Raw genomic sequence first — 20,697 nt, 5'->3', positions numbered from 1 at the left:
GGGACAGCCACAGATGAGATGTGCCTTCGTTTCTCAGGCCCTGTCCCGTGTGTCGTTGGCACTTGGCGTATGCTGTTTGCCTTCCTTTTAAAGTCACGGCAACAGAAGCAGCAACGATCTATGCCCCAAAGGGGAACGCAAAGGATGCCTAACACATTAAAGGCAGAAAGAGGGTTCTGATGGCCCGAAATGGCCAAGAACATGAAACTTAGTGGATAAATACGACGTCAGGGGAGTAGGTGCAAAGCCTGATGGCGGAGGAGCAGCTAGCTTATCACCAAGCTGGCTTGGCTACTGTTCATGTGATTAAGACCTAGGAGGTGAGAGTTAAGGTCATTCTGAAACCAGTGTGATCCGAGAGAGTCACAGCAGAACTACAACACAGCAGACAAGCCGTGATCCTAAAGTACACTCGGAGGAAGAGAAGCAGAGAATCTGGCTGCCTCTGCAGCCACACAGCTACACTCCAGGTGCTGAAGCCTCTGGAATCACAAGAATGGTTTCCGAAAGCAGATCGATTTATACACAGAAGAAAGGACCTGGCATTTTGTGGTTTCTGCTATATGCTAAGCAGGCAGATTTTCGGATTTGATAAATATATCAGGTTTTAGGGTCTGATAAATATGTCTTTTGAAGAGTGATTGAAGGAACTAGAGATGTTCAACCTGGAAAAGAAATGATTTCGGGAGACAGGTTAAATGTCTAGCAAGAGTTGAAGCTCTTTTCACCCTATCCAGGAAGGAATCATTTTCTTGTCTTTTGCTTTAGAGAGTAGCTTGAGGGCCAAACAGTGGAAATTACAGAGAGGCCATGTTTGACTTACTACAAAGAATAAATTTTTTTCATATCCTGATGTGTAGGTTGTATCCCAATAGCTTCATTGAGATGTTTTGGGGTTAGATTATGGAGTGGATTGACTTACAGAGTGAGATCCCTGCACTGTAACATTTCAGCCAGAGGTTTTATTTCTGGAATATTCCATAAGAGGTTGCCACACCAGATTAGATTGTATGTACGACCCTTCTTTTGGGAGAAGTGAGAAGGAAATAATGCAAAGGGGATTGTGGAATGCGATGGGAGAGGTGGGAGAATAGCCTAGCTTTGAAATATGTGCAGCTGGAATAAAACAATTATGTGGATTGGAGAGAAGACATTTCTTGCATCATTTTGGGAAAAAAAAATATTCTCGAGTCTGCCCAGAATGTCAAACAATATCACCAGTAGGCTGGAAGTCAAATTAAATCCTGCATGCCCGGTGGGCTCGCTGTCTTTCTGTTGTTTTATTAAAATGATTTTTTATTGTTTGCCTGAACTTAATTATTTGCTTTCTATTGAGATGATGGATGGGGAATTATATCTCATTCTACACTCCTCTCCCAGTTAATTGACTGGAAAATTCTCATGGACCAATTTCTCATTGGCTAGCACTAAACACAATTGTGCAGGGCTTTGCAAACAATTCCACCAAGGATTGTCTTTCTAAGAGTGAAGCCTCTCTTTGGCAGGGTACCAAGACCATGTTCCATTTTTTTGCCAAAGCAGTGCTTCTCAAACTTTAACATGTGGAAGAATCACCTGGGGAACTTTTAAAAATGCAGATTCTGATCCCAGAAATTTAGGACAGGGCTGAGGGTCTGCATTTCCCATAATTTCCCAGGTGATGCTGATAACACTGATCTGGGAACATGCTTTCAAGGATGGATAGCACGGTGCCAAGAGATTTTTTATTCATCATGCCACCAAAATTTTTGAAGGTGCAGAAAGTAGTGACAATAACTTTTGAATTCTCCAGAGAAAAAGCAGATTTTATAAATATATAAAATGTATTATGATGGGGCTTTTTATGTGTGATGGGGGGAGAGAGTAGAAGGAAGGCTGATTAAGGGTATGCAAAGCAGTAGAATAAAGAGACAATTTGTTTTGTTGTTAGGTGCTGTTGAGTCGACCCCATGTGACAGAGTAGAACTGCCCCATAGGGTTTTCTAGGCTGTAAGCTTTATGGGAGCTGATTGCCAGATCTTTCTCCTTCAGAACCACTGGGTGGGTTTGAACTGTCAACCTTTTGGTTAGCCCCAGGGCACTTAACCATTGTGCCACCAAGGCTTCTGGAGACAATTTGTTTTGTTCCCTATGAAGTCTTTGATTTCCTCTCTAGGGATCCACTGTGTCTGACTGAGCCTGGCACAATGCTGGAACTCAGTAATTCTTTCTCTGCATGATGAATCAACACATGGAATATATCGAGTGAATGCTTAGGAGATTGCAGTACCTTTTTTTTATTATTATTATAACTGGTTCCAACTTTCTTAGATTTATGGCTCAACTGAGTTAGGTCTCTGGAAAAACAAGGAACAAAACTAAACCAGACAACCGAAAAGCACGTGCCTCCTTTAGTCAATACAGCCAGATTGAACACCTCCAAAGCCTCCTAATGTATTGCTGCTTTTCACTTCAAACCCTTCCGTATGTGTTATCTTACTTAAACTTATATCTGATAAGGTTGTATTGCTTGACTTTTGCAAGAAAGAGAATCCTGCAGCTCAGGTAGTCATGGGGGAAAATGGTTTCTTTAAAAACAGCATTATCTGCCTGTCTGGTTGCCTCAATGAACACCTTCCTCCTTTGCCATGAGACCAGAAGAACTGGATGGTGCCCAGCTACCATTACAGAACATTGTGATCAAAGATTCTATAAAAGAATCCTGACTGAATGGGGGAAAAATGAGGAACAGAATTTCAAATTCTCAATGGAATGCAAACTTTCTGGGGCCATTGAGGCTGAATGAACCCCCAAAGCTATTCCCCTGAGACAGAGAGAGAAAACAGCATTATCATGTGACATGCTGCAAAAAGAGGCGAAACAAAACTGCCTGATTACATACAATTAGTTCATTTACTTATTTTAATGATTCTTTACAAGGTCAAGGATATGTTTGTTTGGAAATTTGTGAAATATGTTATTAATGAAAATATCTTTTGTTAAGATACTTCATTTATCATGAAATAGTAAAAACTTAAATGTGTTGAACACTTTCTGTCTTCTATTTGCAATACTTGATAACTAGACAAACATCATCTTTTGTAATCCTTACAACAACCCAGTGTTGTCTTCATTATGCAGATGAAGAAAGGGAAACCCAAAAGCACGCCGTCAGGAAATAGCAAAGACATTCCTAAAATCGGAGTCCTACGTTCTCAAAAAAGGTTATACTGCCCCTAAGTATACACAATGATATCTGTAAAATTTTAAATGTCAGGATCTACTTTGATTATTCTTTGAGCTTTCTGTTGTCTGACAAAATATTACTAGTTGAAGTCTAGAGCTTTTTTTTTTTTCTTTAATTTTCATTTGTCAGGAAAAGCCATTTGAAAGTGTGCCTTGAGACAATCATAAAATTGGATCTCAGCTCACTGTCATGACTGGAAATATAGAAGTTTGGAGATGAAGTCATATGAGTGACAGCATATCACTTTGAGTACTACTGTCTCAGAATGCTGAAGAGAAGTCTGCTTTCAAAAGCAGTAGGGACGTCAGAATTTTAACTGTGGTTGCTTTTGCAGAATGCCCAGCTACATCATTGAAGGGAGGTAAAGCGAACTCAAATCTCACGCAGCAAACACAGCGTGGCAAAGAGAGATGATTCCAGGATGTCTAAGAAAATGAGGATAAAAAAAATCCTCAAAGTAAGTTGTTGTCACACAATGCACATTGTGTTAGTCTATTTGGAAGTTATAGTCGCTGACTGAAAAGAAAAGTAATTTCAGTATTGCGAACCTCTTGTTCATTCCCATAACTAAGTCATCACTTAAATATAAATTATACCATCAGAAAATACACCTCATGTGAGTGATGCTGTTGATACAGTGGATGAGCTAGCACAGTGACACCTGGAGACTAAGAATCATTGAGAACAAGTTTCCAAGAAGCAGGCAGATGAGACGGAAGTAGATTCTGTTTATAACCTTGTTAAGACAAAGAAGAACCAATAACACTAAGACCCTTCAGTGAATACAGTGAACTTGAGTACATGAAAGAGAATCAGTTCCCCCAAATCACTAGCTTCAGACACTTCAAGCAGAATGTACGTTTCTTCTATGGGCTATTGTTTAAAACTCTGAAGGATGGGACGTACTTTAACTTTTCTCTAGCGAAATTAGGCTTAAACTGACTGCATAATTCCTTTTATTCTTCAGTTCTTTTCTCCCAGTGTACGTATACCTGACCTTGTTAAACATGTAACTTAATGCACGGGTTTAACTTTTCCTTTATTTTCTGTTTTTAATATCATATTAGAAGTATGCTAAAGAATATATATATTTTCAAAATATACAGAAGCGTATATGTAACACGTATGTGGGTGTGAATTGTTACTTCGATGTGGTCTTGATTTGTATTTTCCTGATTACTAGTCAGATTGAGCATATTGGTCATGTATCTTTTTCATACTGTGTGGATTCTATTTTGAAATGTGGTTTTCCCGGGTTTTCTTTTGGGTTATTTGCTTTTTTCTTATCGATTTGTTAGAGTTCTTTATGTATTCTAGGACTTATTCCTTGTCTGTTGTATAGATTGTAAATATCACCTGTTTCATAGCTTATCTTTTCACTTTATTGTGTCTTTGACAGATTATTCTTAATTTTTGTAATCAAATTTATCAGTGTCTTCTGTTATAGTTAATACCTTTCTTATCTTCTTTAAGAGCCTCTGTAAAAAAAAGTCAAAATGATATTCTTCTTGACTTTCTTCTAGAGATTTTAAAGTTTTTGCCTTTCATATTGAAATCCTTAATTCATTTGTAAGTACTTTGTTGAGTGTATGATGTGAGGTAGGGAATCCAGTTATAATTTGTTTATCTTGTACCAATACCACATTGTCTTAATTACTGTAGATTTATAAAACTTCTTATCTTGTAAGGCAGATCTCTCCACTTTGTCTTACTGGGCTGGTTAGGACTTCTAATTCATGTTGAATAGAAATAGTTACCATTGGCAAAGGCATCCTTGTCCTGTTTTTCAAAGAACTGCATCGAACATTCCCCCATTAGAATAATGTTTGCTGAAGATTGCTAGTGTATATTTCTTATTGGGATGTTTGGTTTTATCACGTACATTTTCTGTGTCTATTGGATTGATTATACAGTTTTTCTTCTTTAAACTAATGTGGGGAATGACATTGGTAGTTTTGTTGTTATGTTTGCTAAACCATATTTTCCCGGTAGCCTTGCTGTCTTTTTTATTTTTTAATCCTCTGCTGGATTCATCTTGCTACTATTTTATTTACATTTGTTTTTTAAATCATTGTACATAAATGAGATTTTTCTGTAACTTCTTGTCTGGTTTTGGCTGTCCTATCTTCATAGAATGAATTGGGACGTAGTACGCTTTTCCTGTTGTCTGGAAGAGCATGCATGAAATTCCTTCAAATATTCCTTGAAAAAATATTAAACCTTTGGGAAAGTTGAAAGAATGCAATGAGTACCTGTACACCCTCTCTTGACTCACCACGTGTTAACACTTTACCACATTCTTGTTCTTTCATTCTTTCTATCTAGTATTGTCCATATTCAAATTTCTGCAGAGCCAGAGGTTTATTGTTGATGTTCCTGTTGTTGCTTAAATTCAGGATCCAGTCAAGGACCACACATTGTATTTGGTTGCTTTGCTTCTTCACTGTGTGTGTTGTTTGCTGCTGTTGTTCTTGTCGTTTTGTTGTTTCCATGGCCTTGACTTTGAAGAGGCCAGGCCCTTTAAGTTACCCGTTCAACTTCCTTCATACTTGTAAGATTATTCAGGTTTTATAGTTCTTCTTTGGTCCATTTTGGTAAGTTAATGTAATTTTGGAACTTTGTCCATAGTTGTCTATGTTTTCAAGTTTATTAGCAAAAAATTTTCATGAGATTTCCTTACATTTTTAATCTTTGCCATCCCTGGAATTGTATCTCCTCTGGGCCTTTGCTCTTTGCCCCACTTAACAGTCTCACCAAAGGTCTCTGTGCTGTTAATCTTCATACAGTACCGATTTGCAGCTTTGTTGATTCTCCCTTGTGTATCTTTGTTTTCTATCTCGCTCGTTTCTACTTTAATCTCTACTATCTGCTTCCCTCTACTTTCTTTGGCTCTATAATCTTGTCCTTGGTCTAAATTTTCATGTTGAGCCCTACGTTGCCTTGAGCTCCTGCTAGCTGCCACAAACAACCCTCTTCAGTGAATCTCTGCCCCTCGAGCTGCCTCCCACTCACTTCCACATAAGGCTGCCTGCTTTGACCCCGGCTCACTCCGTGTTTATTTTTCCAGTTTCCATTTCTGTGAAATGGGAAAAATAACACATATCCGGTAGTGTGGCTGCAAGGATTCAAAATAATCTTGTGTAGAAATGCATCACTTGGCATTTAGTAGGTGCTCAATAATGAATACTATTTTCAGTATTGTAATTAACATATTGACTTAAATCAGGAAGTTCTCCCCACGCCCCCAGCATATCTCTCTTTAGCACAGTTTCCTTCTTTGGAGCGTGGCCAATTGCATATATATCCTGTTGCTTTAGACGAGCATGTCGTGTGAGAAAATCTTGGTGGTTAGAGTGTCGCTGTCAACTTCACAAGGATCCGTCTAGCTGTTATGTGATGTTAGTATTTGGTGTGTTAGTATAGCGCTATGCCAACGTATGAGGAAAACCATCATTTGTACCCATTTCTATTGCTCAGATAAATTCGTATCTTGGTAAAATTTTATACAAAACTGCTTTATTGAGTGGAAGAATCACCAACCTACTTTAATTATTAAAGTAGGAGCTCAGTCTCAAATCCATCTATGCCGATAGGGTTTTTATCAAGACACATTAAGCAGTCGACTTCGGCTTTTTTAGTATGTGGCCCTTACTTTACTATATTTTTCACTATATTATTTTCATTTAGAGTTGTGAATTACAGAAGCTCAGTTTTAAGTTCTTTTTAGAAACCAGTGTTGGTTTGGAGCATAACAAAGGATTTGAAAGCTGCTGGGAGCAATTAGGATTTTAGTATTGTTTGTGTGTGTTACAAGACAATTTGCTTACTTTTCAGTGATTCCAAACCAAGTATGCCATGGGATTTCCCCTTGAGTTTTTCTGCCAGTTTGCATTTTTTTTTATGGCATACTAACATTTATCTTGGGAGACAAAAAAAATAAAAAAAGAATTTGACATTTGTCTTTAAAACAATATTTATTAATTAGGACACTGACATTTGCAAATGGCTGCTTATTTATAACTAAGCTTGGTCTCTCTATCTGGGACACATTTGGTTGGAAAAATCTCAGAATTATTACATAAATCTCTGGGTTCATTGCTAGGGAGACAGCTTGGTGGAATGCAAAGAACACAGGCTTTGGAACCACTCAGACTGGGGAAAAAGGCGGTCTCTACTGCTTGCCAGCTGGGTGTCCTTGAGTGGGTCACCCGTAACTCTGAATTTCTTAACCTCTAAAATGGGACTAACACTGGGAAGGGGAATTCTGAGTATCAAATGAGACTAAATGTTTGAAGTTCCTAGCACGTAGCATGTGCTCACAAAAAAAAAAAAAGTTCCCTCTCATCTTTTTCTTTTCCCCAAGGATATCTGAAATGATATACTTAGCTCAGGAGCAAGGCATGGCCTCATAAATTATTATTCTGATTTTTTCTTTTTAAATTTTTTTTTTTTTTATTCCAAGCTAAAACAGATACAGAAAATCATAAACAAAGGGCTTGTAACCACTTGGAATTACTGCCCTTGTAACCACTGCCTAGGTCAGAAAATAGAACTTTGCCAGCCATCCTAGGATGTTCCTCAACCCCGTCACAGCCCCCATTCCTCCCTCCGAAAGTGACCACTATTCCTGACTTCTGTAGCTATTACTTCCTTGAGGTTTTTAAAATGGTTTTATCACCCAAGTGTGCATCTGTAGACACTATCGTTTAGCCTTGGTTGTTGTTAGGATAGAATAGAACTTCCCCATAGGGTTTCCAAGAAGGGGCTGGTGGACTTAAACTGCTGACCTTTTGATTAGCAGCCAAGCTCTTAACCACCACACCACCAGGCCTTGCCTATCTTTCTTCTTCTTATTATTATTGTAATTTGATAGACCACGTTGTTGTTGTTGTGTGCTGTCGAGTCAGTTTTGACTCATCGTGACCCTGTATGACAAAACAGAACTTCTCCATAGGTTTTCCTAGGCTGTAATCTTTATGGAGGAGCCCTGGTGGCACAGTGGTTAAAGGCTCGGCTGCTAATCGAAAGGTTGGTGGTTCGAACCCACGAGCCACTCTGTGGAAGAAAAATGTAGCAGTCTGTTTCCATAAAGATTTACAGCCTTGGAAACCCTATGAGGCAGTTCTCCTCTGCCCTACAGGGTCACTATGCATTGGAATCTACCGCCAAGTCGTTTCTCCCATGGTGGGTTCGAACCTCTGAGTGCTTTCAGTTAGCAGCTGAGTGCTTAACCATTGTGCCACCAGCACTCCTTTGATATACCATTAAAAAAAAAACAACAAACTATCAGTCGATTGATATACCAGGTCTCTGTTAATCTACTGCACCAACCCCCATTCCTTTGTTGTCCTTACAATGTGTGTGTTAAAGCACCCTTTGACCTGGATTGTTTTGCTCATCTAGATTTTGCTGATTGCCCACGCATGGTGCAGTGCGGTGTGTTCCTCTATCCTCTGTATTTTCTGCAAACTGGAAGCCGGATCCAGAGGCTTTATCAGACTCAGGTTCTATCCCTTTAGCACATCTATAGGGAGGGTTATGTTCCTCCATCAGGAGGCAATAATGTCTGATTGTCTCTTGCTTTGTCATATTATCTGGCATCGATGCCCATTGCCTATATCCATTTAATTCATTTAAAAAAAAGTTGCCGTTGAGTCAATTCATAGCAACCCTGAAGGACAGAGTAGAACTGCCCCACAGGGTTTCCAAGGAACGGCTGATGGAGTCGAACTGCTGACCTTTTGCTTAGCAGCTGAGCCCTTAACCACTTAATTCATTAGGAGTTGCAAAAAGACACTACTTTATTTCTATCAATTCATTTTCATTTATTAGCTAGAATAATTGAATAAAGAGATACTTCCTTTAATACTTTGGTTACTCAGCGGTACAGTTTTTAAGGAAAAGACGAGTTGCCTTTTGCCTAAGCTTGATATTTCCACTTATATACTAGTTTTCAATATAATGAATTGACATCTTGTTATGCTGAGAAGTTGATAGATTTGTTTTTTTTTTTTGTTTTTGCTATTATGAAATAGTGAATTTTTTTCATAAATAATGAATTTCATGCATGGCTTTTTTTTTTTTAACTTTACTAACGCTCAGATTTTCATCTCTTGAGAGTCTCTTGCAGATAGCTCCTGAGACCTTTTGTCTTGTCCTTTGCAGCCTTTGACTTAGTGCCCAAGAAATGCCAATATGGCTTAATGGATGGTTATAAAATCACTTAGTCCAACCCCCATGAAGAAAACCACTTCATCAAATTGAGAAATTATATGAAGTCATTTTCAGTTGGCTGTCATGGATGTGAACTTCAGGCACATGATGGCATCAGGTGAAGAGCTGGGTTTCTCTAGTCAGACCAAACTTGTACCGAGTATCAGTTTTGCCATCACCGAGGATCGCTGTGAGTCGGAATCAACTTGACGACAACGAGTTTGGTTTGGTTTTGGTTTAAGCTTATGCTCTTGGGAAATTACTTAAACTATCTGATCTTTAGCCTCCTTGTCTGTAAAATGGGGTTTATAATAGTAGTGGTATCTACCTCGTAGTATTTTTATGTCACTTAAATATAAATATTATATAAAGCACTTAGCACACGGCCAGGTGTGTACTAAGTGTTCAGTCTATGAGTTTCTGTGCAATTGGGGGTTGGCGAAAAGCAGCATGCCCTCCTGGTCTCTGAGTAGAGGAGAGGCTGGGAGCCACTCCATCCAGCTTGCAGTTATCGCTCTTGGATTTTACAGTGGCAGCCCAAGGGTTAATACTGTGAGAGGGTGTGGGTGGCCACATCCCAAAGCTTCCTTTGAGCCAGTTTGCTATTGTTACGGTTTTTTTCATCACCTCTTTGAAGTTTCAAGATTGACAAATGTTATTCAGTAATTTCCCCTCAAAATTTTTACATGTAGGTTATCAAAGAGAAATCACAGGAAATTTGAGGGGAAAGTAAAACTTTGGTTTCTGACATTGAGCCGGGGATTTCTAGAGTCTTCTTTCTGTCGATGCATAAACATAAACTTCAGGATATTTCTGTTTTTGTATTTCCTTCATCCTGAAAAGTAATAGAAATTAGCACAGGAGACCTTTTCGTACATGGCCAGGAATTATAAAATAAAGTTATCAGTGATAAAAGAAGTTTATTGGATGTTTTACACTCTTTGATGAACTGGAGACACAGCTAAGTAATTATGCAGTTAATGTTTTAAATTTTATAATCATGTTGCATCCATATTTGAAAAAGAAAATTCATATTGGCCCAAAATGAAGTTTCTCAAAATTTTGCCAATCTATTACAGATTTTTAAAATAATACCTATAGAACAGAGGTCATCAAACTTTCTGTAAAGGGGCAGATAGTAAATATTTTCAGTTTTGTGGTTCAGACATGATCTCTGCTGCACGTTCTCCTTAGTTTTTTTCTTTAAAATTTTTTAAATGTAGAAACCATTCCTACCTCTCAGGGCTGTACGAAAACAAGCCATGGACCCTTGGGTTGTACTTTTTCAATCCCTGCTATAGAACATAAAAATGTGAGGAATATTCTCCCACAAAAGTCAGTCAGTCATTCAGTTTCTACAGCCAACAGGTCTTGAGTGTCATCAAGTGCCCCATCCTGTCCCAGGTGCTGGGTCTATCAAAAGGGGCCTGCCCTTTACCCGCACAGAGCTTACCTTCTCATGAGAGAAACGATCGGATAATCCAACAGATTGATGATTATAAGACAGCTTGTGTAGTGAGAGACATGGAAGACTGAAATAAGTGGGGACTTCAAGCCAACACATTCATTGAAATGCTCCAGATAATAGAGATGACATTTCTGGGAGAGGGCAGTGTGATCTGCGGTTGTCCCTGAATATCATGTCATTGGTCCTCTTCATTTTACTTTCCAGGTTCATACTTTGCTGGCCAACAGAAATAGTCCATACTTCTCTGCAAGAGCTTTTTTCCCCCCTTTTTCAGTTCCAATCCTTTCTGTAATTGCGTTGTTTCACCTCCACTTCTACCCCAAGTCCCACCTCTCCTTTGTCCCCAGTCCTGTCTCCCAGCCTGTGTAATAATTTGGGTTTTCATGAGCCAGTCACCAAATTTTATTCCTTTTTAAAATTCTTTTTGATGCATTACTGTATTTTCCCCCCAATGGTGATGTTCCCCGCTGGTCGCCGAAATTCTGATGTGTTAGCCTTACTTTGCCAGTTTGTAGTGGCATCATGTAGACTTAGACCTCAAGTTTTCATCTAGACGATACAGTCCGTGGAAGCTGCTGTTTGCCTCGTAGAACTTACTTTAAGAACGGGTAAGTGAATCATGAAACCTAAACGCTCCAGACTGACGTGGTACTAGCTTCATTTCTTATTATGTTCCTGAAGTGATGGTATCACATGCAATTTAAGCAAGTGAATCCCTTTCAGGGATTATGGTATCCCCATTCCATCTGGTCTGTATTCTCATCCTTTTTTGGCTAAACAATCCACAGTAGGTGCCAACTGCCAATTGGCTAATTGCATATCCCTTCTCTGACTTTCAGTCTGGTTCTGTACTACTTACTCAATCTTTGTCGTTTCCATTCCACTGTGCAAAGCAGTCAGTTTGGGAGAATTGCTCTTCTTCAGATAGATCATACTTTCTTACTTCCGCACCTTCATTCATAACATTCCTTCTACTCAAGGCAGTCCATGCCACTGTGCCTTTCATGTGCCTGTAAGCTTTCTCCTACTCCACCAACACATAGATTATACTCAGTTATCTCCCATCCCAGACTGCCCTGTATTGCTAAGCATTTCTGTACATGCCCTAACACCTCTACTGTATTATAACCTCTTTGAGGCCAGTGTCATGCCCATGGTAGACACTCAGTAATGATGTGTTTAATGAACAGATCTAGCATTTGACCATAAAGCCTGCTTGTTAATGGGTACCCTCAAGGGAGGATGAAGGGCATATAAAGCAGTAGAATTCTGTCATTCTTGTTAATGGAGGCAGCCTAGCACACGGCTGTCACTGAACTATAACTATCCTTTCACTTGTCTCCTGCCCACTAAACATTTCCACCCATGTCCTTCTTCCCAAGAAGAAAATTATTTAATCAGTGTCAACAAGGTCACCACATGAACCACGGTTTGGTGTACAGGATAATGTAGTTTGGTTTCTACTGCTAAGGGTTCTCTTCCATCAACCCACCCATCCCAACCCCATTGCCGTCGAGTCGATTCTGACTCATAGCGACCATATAGGACAGAGTAGAACTGCCCCATAGAATTTCCAAGGAATTTCTGGTGGATTCGAACTGCCGACCTTTTGGTTAGCTACTGTTGCACTTAACCACTAAGCCACCAGGGTTTCCCCGTCAACCCACAGGGGTCAGGAAACGAGCTGCATTTCCTTCTTTAACAACTTTCCTCACCTTTGTAGAAGTGTTTCCATTGTTGCTACTAAATATTTCTATTCTAAGTAACTAAGTTGCATGCACACTGAAAAGAAGTCATATTGGGTGGATATAAGAGTAATTAACTTCTAAAGATACCCTTCCCACAGACTTCTCTCCCCACCACCAAGGCCCAGAGCTGATGTCTAAAGGAAGCCTGGATGTTGATCAGAGCAGGAAAAGTTGGATTCGAGAAAAGAACGAAACCCAAACCAAACCCATTGCCATCAAGTCTATTCCAACTCTTAGCAACCCTGTGGACAGAGTAGAACTGCCCCATAGGGTTTCCAGTGGATTCAAACTGCTGACCTTTCGGTTAGCAGCCAAGCTCTTAACCACCGCGCCATCAGGGCTCCAGGAAAAGAACAGCCTATGGCGAAACCATGGCAGTCTCTGCACTGTTACAAGCTACTGTTTTGAAGGCGGGAGCCAGATCATTCTTGCTATATTCCCAAAGCTCCCCCAATGCTTTGAGCTTAGTTAACACTCAGCAAATGCTTTGCCTGTTTATTCAACACGTATTTATTGAGGACCTCCTGTGTGCCACATGCTGTTTACAGTAGTGAAGAAGAAAGATGTTATCCCTGCCAGCCTGGAGTTCTTGGTCTGCTGGGAGTAAGAAGAGTAGGGAGAAACAGATATGGAAACCAGTTAAGTGGAGTCATAGTTATTTAATTGGAATTGTGCTAAGTTGTTACATAGGAACAGCATAGGGCGCTATAAGAAAATATAAAATAAGACATTTTTCTAATTCTGCCTAGTTTTCCCTTAGGGAGTGGCATGTAAGTTGAAGTTTGGGGGAAGAATATAAGACATTGAATGGATAGCCAGAGGCAGGAGCATCCGACTAGTACACACCAGCATCCCTGGAATAAAAATTCACAATATCTCATCTACAAAAACTATGCAGATGCTAAATGCTGTAGATGCCTGAGGTGTGCATTCATTTCCATACAGAATATACGTACAGAACCCAACTCCTTGTCTCCCTTGTTTTGTTTCCACAACAGAATATAACACCAGCAGCCCTGACTTGTTGCTAGTCATCATCCAAGTGACAGGCGTCAGCCTCCTGCCGCCGCTGGGGGTCGCCATAGCTGTGATCATCACCTTCTACTGCTACCGCGTTCACCGACAGCAGAAGCTGAGCCCATCCTGGGAGACCAGCAAGCCAAGGAAGCTCATGGAGTTCAGTGAGCACTGTGCCATCATTCTGGAAGATGACCGCTCAGACATCAGCTCTACCTGCGCCAACAACATCAACCACAACACAGAGCTGCTGCCCATTGAGCTGGACACCCTGGTAGGCAAGGGCCGCTTCGCCGAGGTCTACAAGGCCAAGCTGAAACAGAACACTTCAGAGCAGTTTGAGACCGTGGCAGTCAAGATCTTCCCCTATGAGGAGTATGCCTCTTGGAAGACAGAGAAGGACATCTTCTCCGACATTAACCTGAAGCATGAGAACATACTCCAGTTCTTGACGGCCGAGGAGCGGAAGACAGAGCTGGGGAAGCAGTATTGGCTGATCACTGCCTTCCACGCCAAGGGTAACCTACAGGAGTACCTCACGAGGCATGTCATCAGCTGGGAGGACCTGCGCAAGCTAGGCAGCTCCCTTGCCCGAGGCATTGCTCACCTGCACAGTGATCATACCCCTTGTGGGAGGCCCAAGATGCCCATTGTACACAGGGACCTCAAGAGCTCCAATATCCTTGTGAAGAACGACCTGACCTGCTGTCTCTGTGACTTCGGGCTTTCATTGCACCTGGACCCTACTCTGTCTGTGGATGACCTGGCCAACAGTGGGCAAGTAAGTTAGAGCAGGTGCCTGGATCCCCCTTACCTTGTTGCTGGCCCACCATACTTTTCTCCGTATTTCACACCTCTTATCTCAAACAGCAACCTGGACATTTGTCTAGGGAGTCTAGCCAAAATAGAGAGTCTACCCTGGGTGTGACCCCATTCTTCCACCAGGGTACCTTTGCTAATAGCGTTTTCCCCATTTCTTCAAATCCTTCCCAACCCAGAGAAAATATGTTTGTCCCTGAGTCAATCCTCATTTCTTTCTCATTGTCAAATGATTTTTCTTTGTGTTCACACACAGTTAGTATATTATTTCTATTATTTTCCTCTCTTATGGTATACTTGGCCCTTTCTACTCTGCACTGTTGATATTTATATAAGTTTCTTTTTACCCTTCTAGAAGGTAATCCCCTTGAAGTCTAAGTCTACATCCATTTGATCAGCTATCTAGTACAATGTGTTGATCAGTGAAAGTGGCCAATAAGTCTTTGTTGAGTGAATGATGGAATGAGTGAGTGAACAATTCCATTCTTGAAGCATTTTCATAAATTATGATGCAAACCTTTTTTGGTTAAGGAGCTATTAAAAAGTGATTAGAAATTTCCAAAATTCATAAATGCCTTTATGAATGACGAGGCCCCATGTTTTTGCACACTGAAAACTTGGCTGCAGATTAGAGTGGAGTCGGCAAGGAGTGCCATCGTTTTCTCTAACCAGGTGGGGGGACATGCTTTGGAAGCATTCAGTTACTGAGCAGCCATCCCTTTGTGTCCATGGCAGCACATGCAGTGTTGAGGTAAACACATTGAAATATGGACAGATTAATGTGCCAGAGCAATGACTCATAGAATGACTTGTTGAAAAGAAAAAAGATGTCTGATACATGTCAATAAGAAATGTTCCTGGAATGGTAAAATCAAGTCCCTTGACCCCGCCTCAGGGAAGAAAGGACTTCATTGCTGTTTAGTCAAGCTAAGTATGTGATGCAGTATTAAGCTGTGCACATTTGAAGTTGCAATATCAAACACTGAAGTGATTGATTCCCAAGAAACAATGGATCCTATGTTTGTATATGATCAGTCATAGAGATTAGCACAGGCCTAATAGGCAAAGTAAAACGATACAGCAGGCCCACAAAAATTAGAGTGATCCCCAACTGGCCTCTCACTGTGGAAACACTTTCATATAATTCAGTAGGGAGCTTATGAAATTACACAACATCCTCGGCACACTGGAATGTGCTGTGGGGCAAACAAAGAAGATTAAGACACAGTCCTTAAGTGATCAAAAATGGTGGCCTTTGTTATTTTTACCGTAAATCTCCCTGGAGTTTCAAGAATGAAACAATATTTAATTTGCAAAAGCAAACATAAAGATCTAAAATGTCACCAGTGTTGTCTCCCAGGTCATGTGTCAGGGTGTTCTTGAAGAATTTGATGATATATCATGGGGCCAGATAAGCCAGCTTTGGAGTTTGGCATTTCCTGATTTGGGCATTCTTTGTTTATAGCCTTTAAAGGGCTTGCAGGGAAAGAACACCTATTTTTAAAGATAATCCCATATGCTGTGCCTTTCTATGTAGGTCTCATTATTTAAAGCAGCACTGTGGCTTTTTTAAGATCATCTGCACATACAGGGAACACACGTCAGCTATATTTTGAAAATACAAATGCAGCTGGACTTAAGCGATGGGCCTCCATGTCTGTTTTCACTTTAGGTGGGAACTGCAAGATACATGGCCCCGGAAGTCCTCGAATCCAGGATGAATTTGGAGAATGTTGAGTCCTTCAAGCAGACCGATGTCTACTCGATGGCTCTGGTCCTCTGGGAAATGACGTCTCGCTGTAATGCGGTGGGAGGTACGTATGGACCACCATCATTATGCAGTAGTGGACGCCCCTTCAAAATGATACCATGTTCTTTCTTCAAGCCTGGTTCCAGGGGGTCCCAAAACTGTTAACTCCACAATGCAAACTAGTTGAGATCTGGTTGTAGACAGACATTCCAGAACTATTTGTACTTATGCTAAAAAGCGTAGGTTTTTCATCTGAAAGCCATGCTGGGACATAAAACTTTGCATCTCCATTCTTGAAGCGTAAGTACTTTTTTTTTTTAGACACATCACTCCACAGATATTTAAATATCTGGCAAGAGATTAACACTAATGCTATTTAGAATGATTTCTATTTGTCAAATGGGTAGTATCATTCAAATAAGTGTCTGATCTTTGTTCCTGTTTGTATTTTACGGCTTTTCAGAATTACAGTTATAAATAAGAAAAATTTGCTCTTATGGACATGATTTTCTTTTTTGGGGCAAAACAAGCAGAGTGGTTTGGTACATTTGTTTAGGTTTTGACAGATTTAGTGAAGAGAGTTTATTGAGGAACGCCATCCTCTTGCTGGTTAAGACTCTGGGACTGATTTGGAGACCTACTTTTCTCCTGCTTTTCCTCTGCAAACCCAAGGTGATCCATCTGGCTTGTTGTTTTTTTCCCCGAGTGCAGCCCCCTACTTTCCTTCTCTTGTTTAGGATCAGATCACTACAAAATAGAACATGGCTTCTCCAGATTCCCTCTTTGGTGTCTTCTCTACAAAGAGCACATTGTCTCGTTTTCATTGTTAGAAGTTATCATGGTCTCATTTTCATTGTTAGAAGCTATTATTGCTGGTGACTGTGAAAATATAGCAAAGGATGGACGAAAGTGCAGGGGGGAATGTCATTGTTTTAGGGAGTATTGTCCCCTGATCTTCCCAACGGCCAGTGTTGAAATTATTATAGCCTTCTCTGACTCTTCTTAGTAGTTTCTGTCAGGGTCTTAGTTATTACCCTGGCAGTGTATGCATCCCAACCTAGTCCTGGCTGCATGCTGAATCAAGCCAGGCTAACCCCAATTTTATTTTAACTTTTCATTTTGTAATAACTTCAGATTTATAGAATTGTTGGAAAAACAGTACAGAGAGTTCCTGTATACCGTTCACCCAGCTTCCCCTGGTGTTAACATCTTATGTGACCATAGTATAACCATAGAAAGCAGGAAATTAACATTGGTATAATACTCTTAACTAACCTATAGACTTATTTGAATTTCCAAGTCCTCAGTCCTTTTCTGTAACAGATCCAATTCAAGATTCCACATTGCATTTGGTGTTTATGCTCCCTTATCAAACCTGTTGCCCTCGAGTCAATTCCTACTCATAGTGACCCTGTAGGACAGAGTAGAACTGCCCCATAAGGTTTCCAAGGCCGTAAATCTTTACAGAAGCAGACTGCCACATCTTTCTCCCACGGAGTGGCTGGTGGGTTTGAACCGCTGACCTTTTGGTTTACAGCCAAGTGCTTAACTGCTGCACCACCAGGACTCCCTTCGTGCCTCCTTAGTCACCTTTAACTTGTGACAGTTCCTTAGTCTGTCCTTGTCTTTTATCACCTTGACATTTTGGAAGAGTGTAGGCCAATTATTTTCTAGATGGTCCTTCATTTTGTCTCGTTGTTTTCTCATGATTAGATGGAAATTATCCATTTTAGGCCAGAGTAGCACAGAATTGATGTTCTGCTCTTCCCAGTGCCTCAGATCAGGGTCACTTGAAATCGATGTGCCTTATGGTGATGTTAAATTTGATCACTTGGTTAAAGGTGGTGTTTACCAGGTTGTAACACTGTAGAGATACTAGTTTTCCCTTTGTAATTAATACATATCTTGTGGGAAGATACTTTGACCTCTTTCTAAAGATACTAAACACCTGCTTAGTAATGATAGTAGATGTGTTTCTTATCATAATTTTACCCACTAATTTTGGGCTCCATCGATAGCTCTTGCCTACAACAATTATTACTGTAATGTTTGCCTAATGGTGATTTTCTATTTTTCTCATTGCTTCTACATTTACTGATTGGTATTCTACCAATTAATAGGAAGCTCTGTCCTCTGTCTCCCACCACCCTCATAATTTATCCATTTAATTATGTATTTATATCAGCATGGATTCCTGAATATTTATTTTATTTCCAGGGTTCTAATCCAGTACTGGCACTCTGGTGGTGCAGTGGCTAAGAGCTGGGTTGCTCACCAAAAGGCCAGCTGTTCGAATCCACCAGCCACTCCTTGGAAACCCTATGGGGCAGTTCTGCTTTGTCCTGTAGGGTCTTTATGAGTTGAAATCGACTCACTGGCAACCAAGTTTTCTTAATCCAATACTATCATTATTTATTTTGTTGCTAAAATTGCCCAGCTGCGGTCTCTGGGGCAAATCAAGAAACAAAATGATGGTATTGGATTAGAATCTTTAAGATAAATATCCAGGAGTCTATAGCTGTGGGTCACTGGTGAGTCCCTGTGTGGTATAAATGGTTAACAGGCTCAGCTGCTAACTGAAAAGTTGAAGGTTCAAGTCCACCCAGAGGCACCTTGGAAGAAAGACCTGGTGATCTGTTTCTGAAAAATCAGCCATTGAAAACTCTCTGGAGCACATGGGGTCACCAGGAGTTACAGGCAGTTAGACAGCATGATCGCTTATGGTCACTGGGCCAAATGACCAAAAATGTTGTCCAAGGTAGATTTGGTTGGCACTATTAACTGGCTCTGATACTTCATCTCTTTCAGAACATGTTTAGCCAACTCTCTGGGGTGGCCCCAGGTCACTTCCTCCCACTGTGCACCTTGCTGACCTATCACCTACTTCCTGGGGCCCCGGATGGGGATGGCACTTCCGTTCTGGCTGACGCTGTTATTTTCCTGTTTCCTGCCTGAGATTTCTTCCCCCTCAGCAGTTCTGAAAGTAACTTGGTTTTTCCTTACACGGTGAAATTTGTTTAACCAAGTTTCAGCCACGGAGAATAATTTTCTGCTTGAAAGCTTTGACAGTTCCAAGATGAATCCTTAGACCAGTGTGAGCCGTGTCAGTGATGAGGCTGTTGTCACCGTCAGAATAAATTTACCTAGATTTCAGTATCTTTTCCTAGCCTTTCCAACCCACTATTCTATAAACACGAGCTAGAGATTGTGTCTCTGTCTTTCTGTCAGTGCAGCTTACTAAGCCCTGTGTGAGCTCCCTGCTTCCATTATTATCAATGACTAAAACCCTTTCCTGCTGGTATTTGCTGAGTATGAAAGAACTTGGGCTAATGGGGAGGAACTGAGTTCACCAACTTTTACGAGGTCTAAAAACAGATGCAGTATAAACAAGTTTTCCCAAGGAAGGAACAGGATCTCGTTTGTTCAGCTAGACTCAAAAAACCTTTCATAACCTTTAGGATGAGAAAAGAAAGTATTTGGGGAGCAGGAAAGAGGCCATCCTGATTCTCATTTTGATTGATCTTAAGCCCACTGTCCTGTTTCTCTCATCTCCGCTCTGGCTGCGAACACCAGCGTTATGTATCTGTCCTCGGTTTGGTTCTAACAGAGAGCCCTTTGCTTGATTGTGTGAACTCACGTAGTGAGCCCCTGTTTTAACCTTGTCCTCTTCTCTTTTTTTTTTTTTAATTATTATTTTTTGTTGTTGTTGAGAACATACACAGCAGAACATACACCAATTCAATGTCTGCATGTACAGTTCAGTGACATTGATTACAGTCTTCAAGTTGTTCAACCATTCTCACCCTCCTTTTACGAGTTATTTCTCCCCCATTAACATAAACTCAGTGCCCCCTAAGTCTCCTGTCTAACCTTTCAAGTTGCTATCGCCAATTTGAGCCCATATAGATAGTTCTTAAAAGAGCACAATGCTCACGGCAGACATTCTTTATTAAAAGTATTTGATTTCTTTCTTTTTAGTAAATCATAGCAACCTTAAGAAGTACATTTTTAGCCTAGTCCTCATTTCAGAGACTTTTCATTTTGAAAGAATCCCTTGGCAGGTACGTAAAGCCTGGAGGTGAATGTGGCCCGTGGAAGCGAGTGCCTGTTTTTGTCGTCATTATGCTGGCTGTTGTAGATACACAGATGGAGAGATACAGCCTTGCCCTCAAGAAGCTTGTTGTCGGTTGACAAAGCAGACTTTTATTTTTCAAAAATTTATACATGCAAATACATTTCTTACCTTACAAATAAAATAGATAGTAATTCCCGCTAATTGATGTTAGACTTGAATTCGGAAAACATTTTGGGGCCCTGGTGGTGCGGTGGTTAAGAGCTTAGGCTGCTAACCAAAAGGTTGGCAGTTCGAATCCACCAGCTGCTCCTTGGAAACCCTGTAGGTCCTGTAGGGTCACTATGAGTCAGTAATCAACTTGACGCCAACGGGTTTGATTTT

The 20,697-nt window shown here is 40.5% G+C and overlaps 1 protein-coding gene across 4 annotated transcripts in view; it reads left to right on the top strand.

Annotated features, from left to right (window-relative positions):
- TGFBR2 (transforming growth factor beta receptor 2) overlaps positions 1 to 20,697 on the top strand; it is a 97,026-nt gene that overhangs the window by 60,208 nt on the left and 16,121 nt on the right. For all 4 annotated transcript variants that reach the window (XM_004377359.2, XM_004377358.2, XM_023732253.1 and 1 more), the window contains 2 exons: positions 13,654 to 14,453; positions 16,164 to 16,305. In XM_004377359.2, the coding sequence (XP_004377416.1) occupies positions 13,654 to 14,453; positions 16,164 to 16,305 (942 nt within the window). The remainder of the gene's footprint in view (positions 1 to 13,653; positions 14,454 to 16,163; positions 16,306 to 20,697) is intronic.

The sequence above is a fragment of the Trichechus manatus genome, unplaced genomic scaffold (assembly GCF_000243295.1).
Source record: "Trichechus manatus latirostris isolate Lorelei unplaced genomic scaffold, TriManLat1.0 scaffold00049, whole genome shotgun sequence".
NCBI classification, from domain to species: domain Eukaryota; kingdom Metazoa; phylum Chordata; class Mammalia; order Sirenia; family Trichechidae; genus Trichechus; species Trichechus manatus.
Note: the sequence above shows the minus strand (reverse complement) of the source record. Positions and strands in the feature narration are given on the sequence as shown.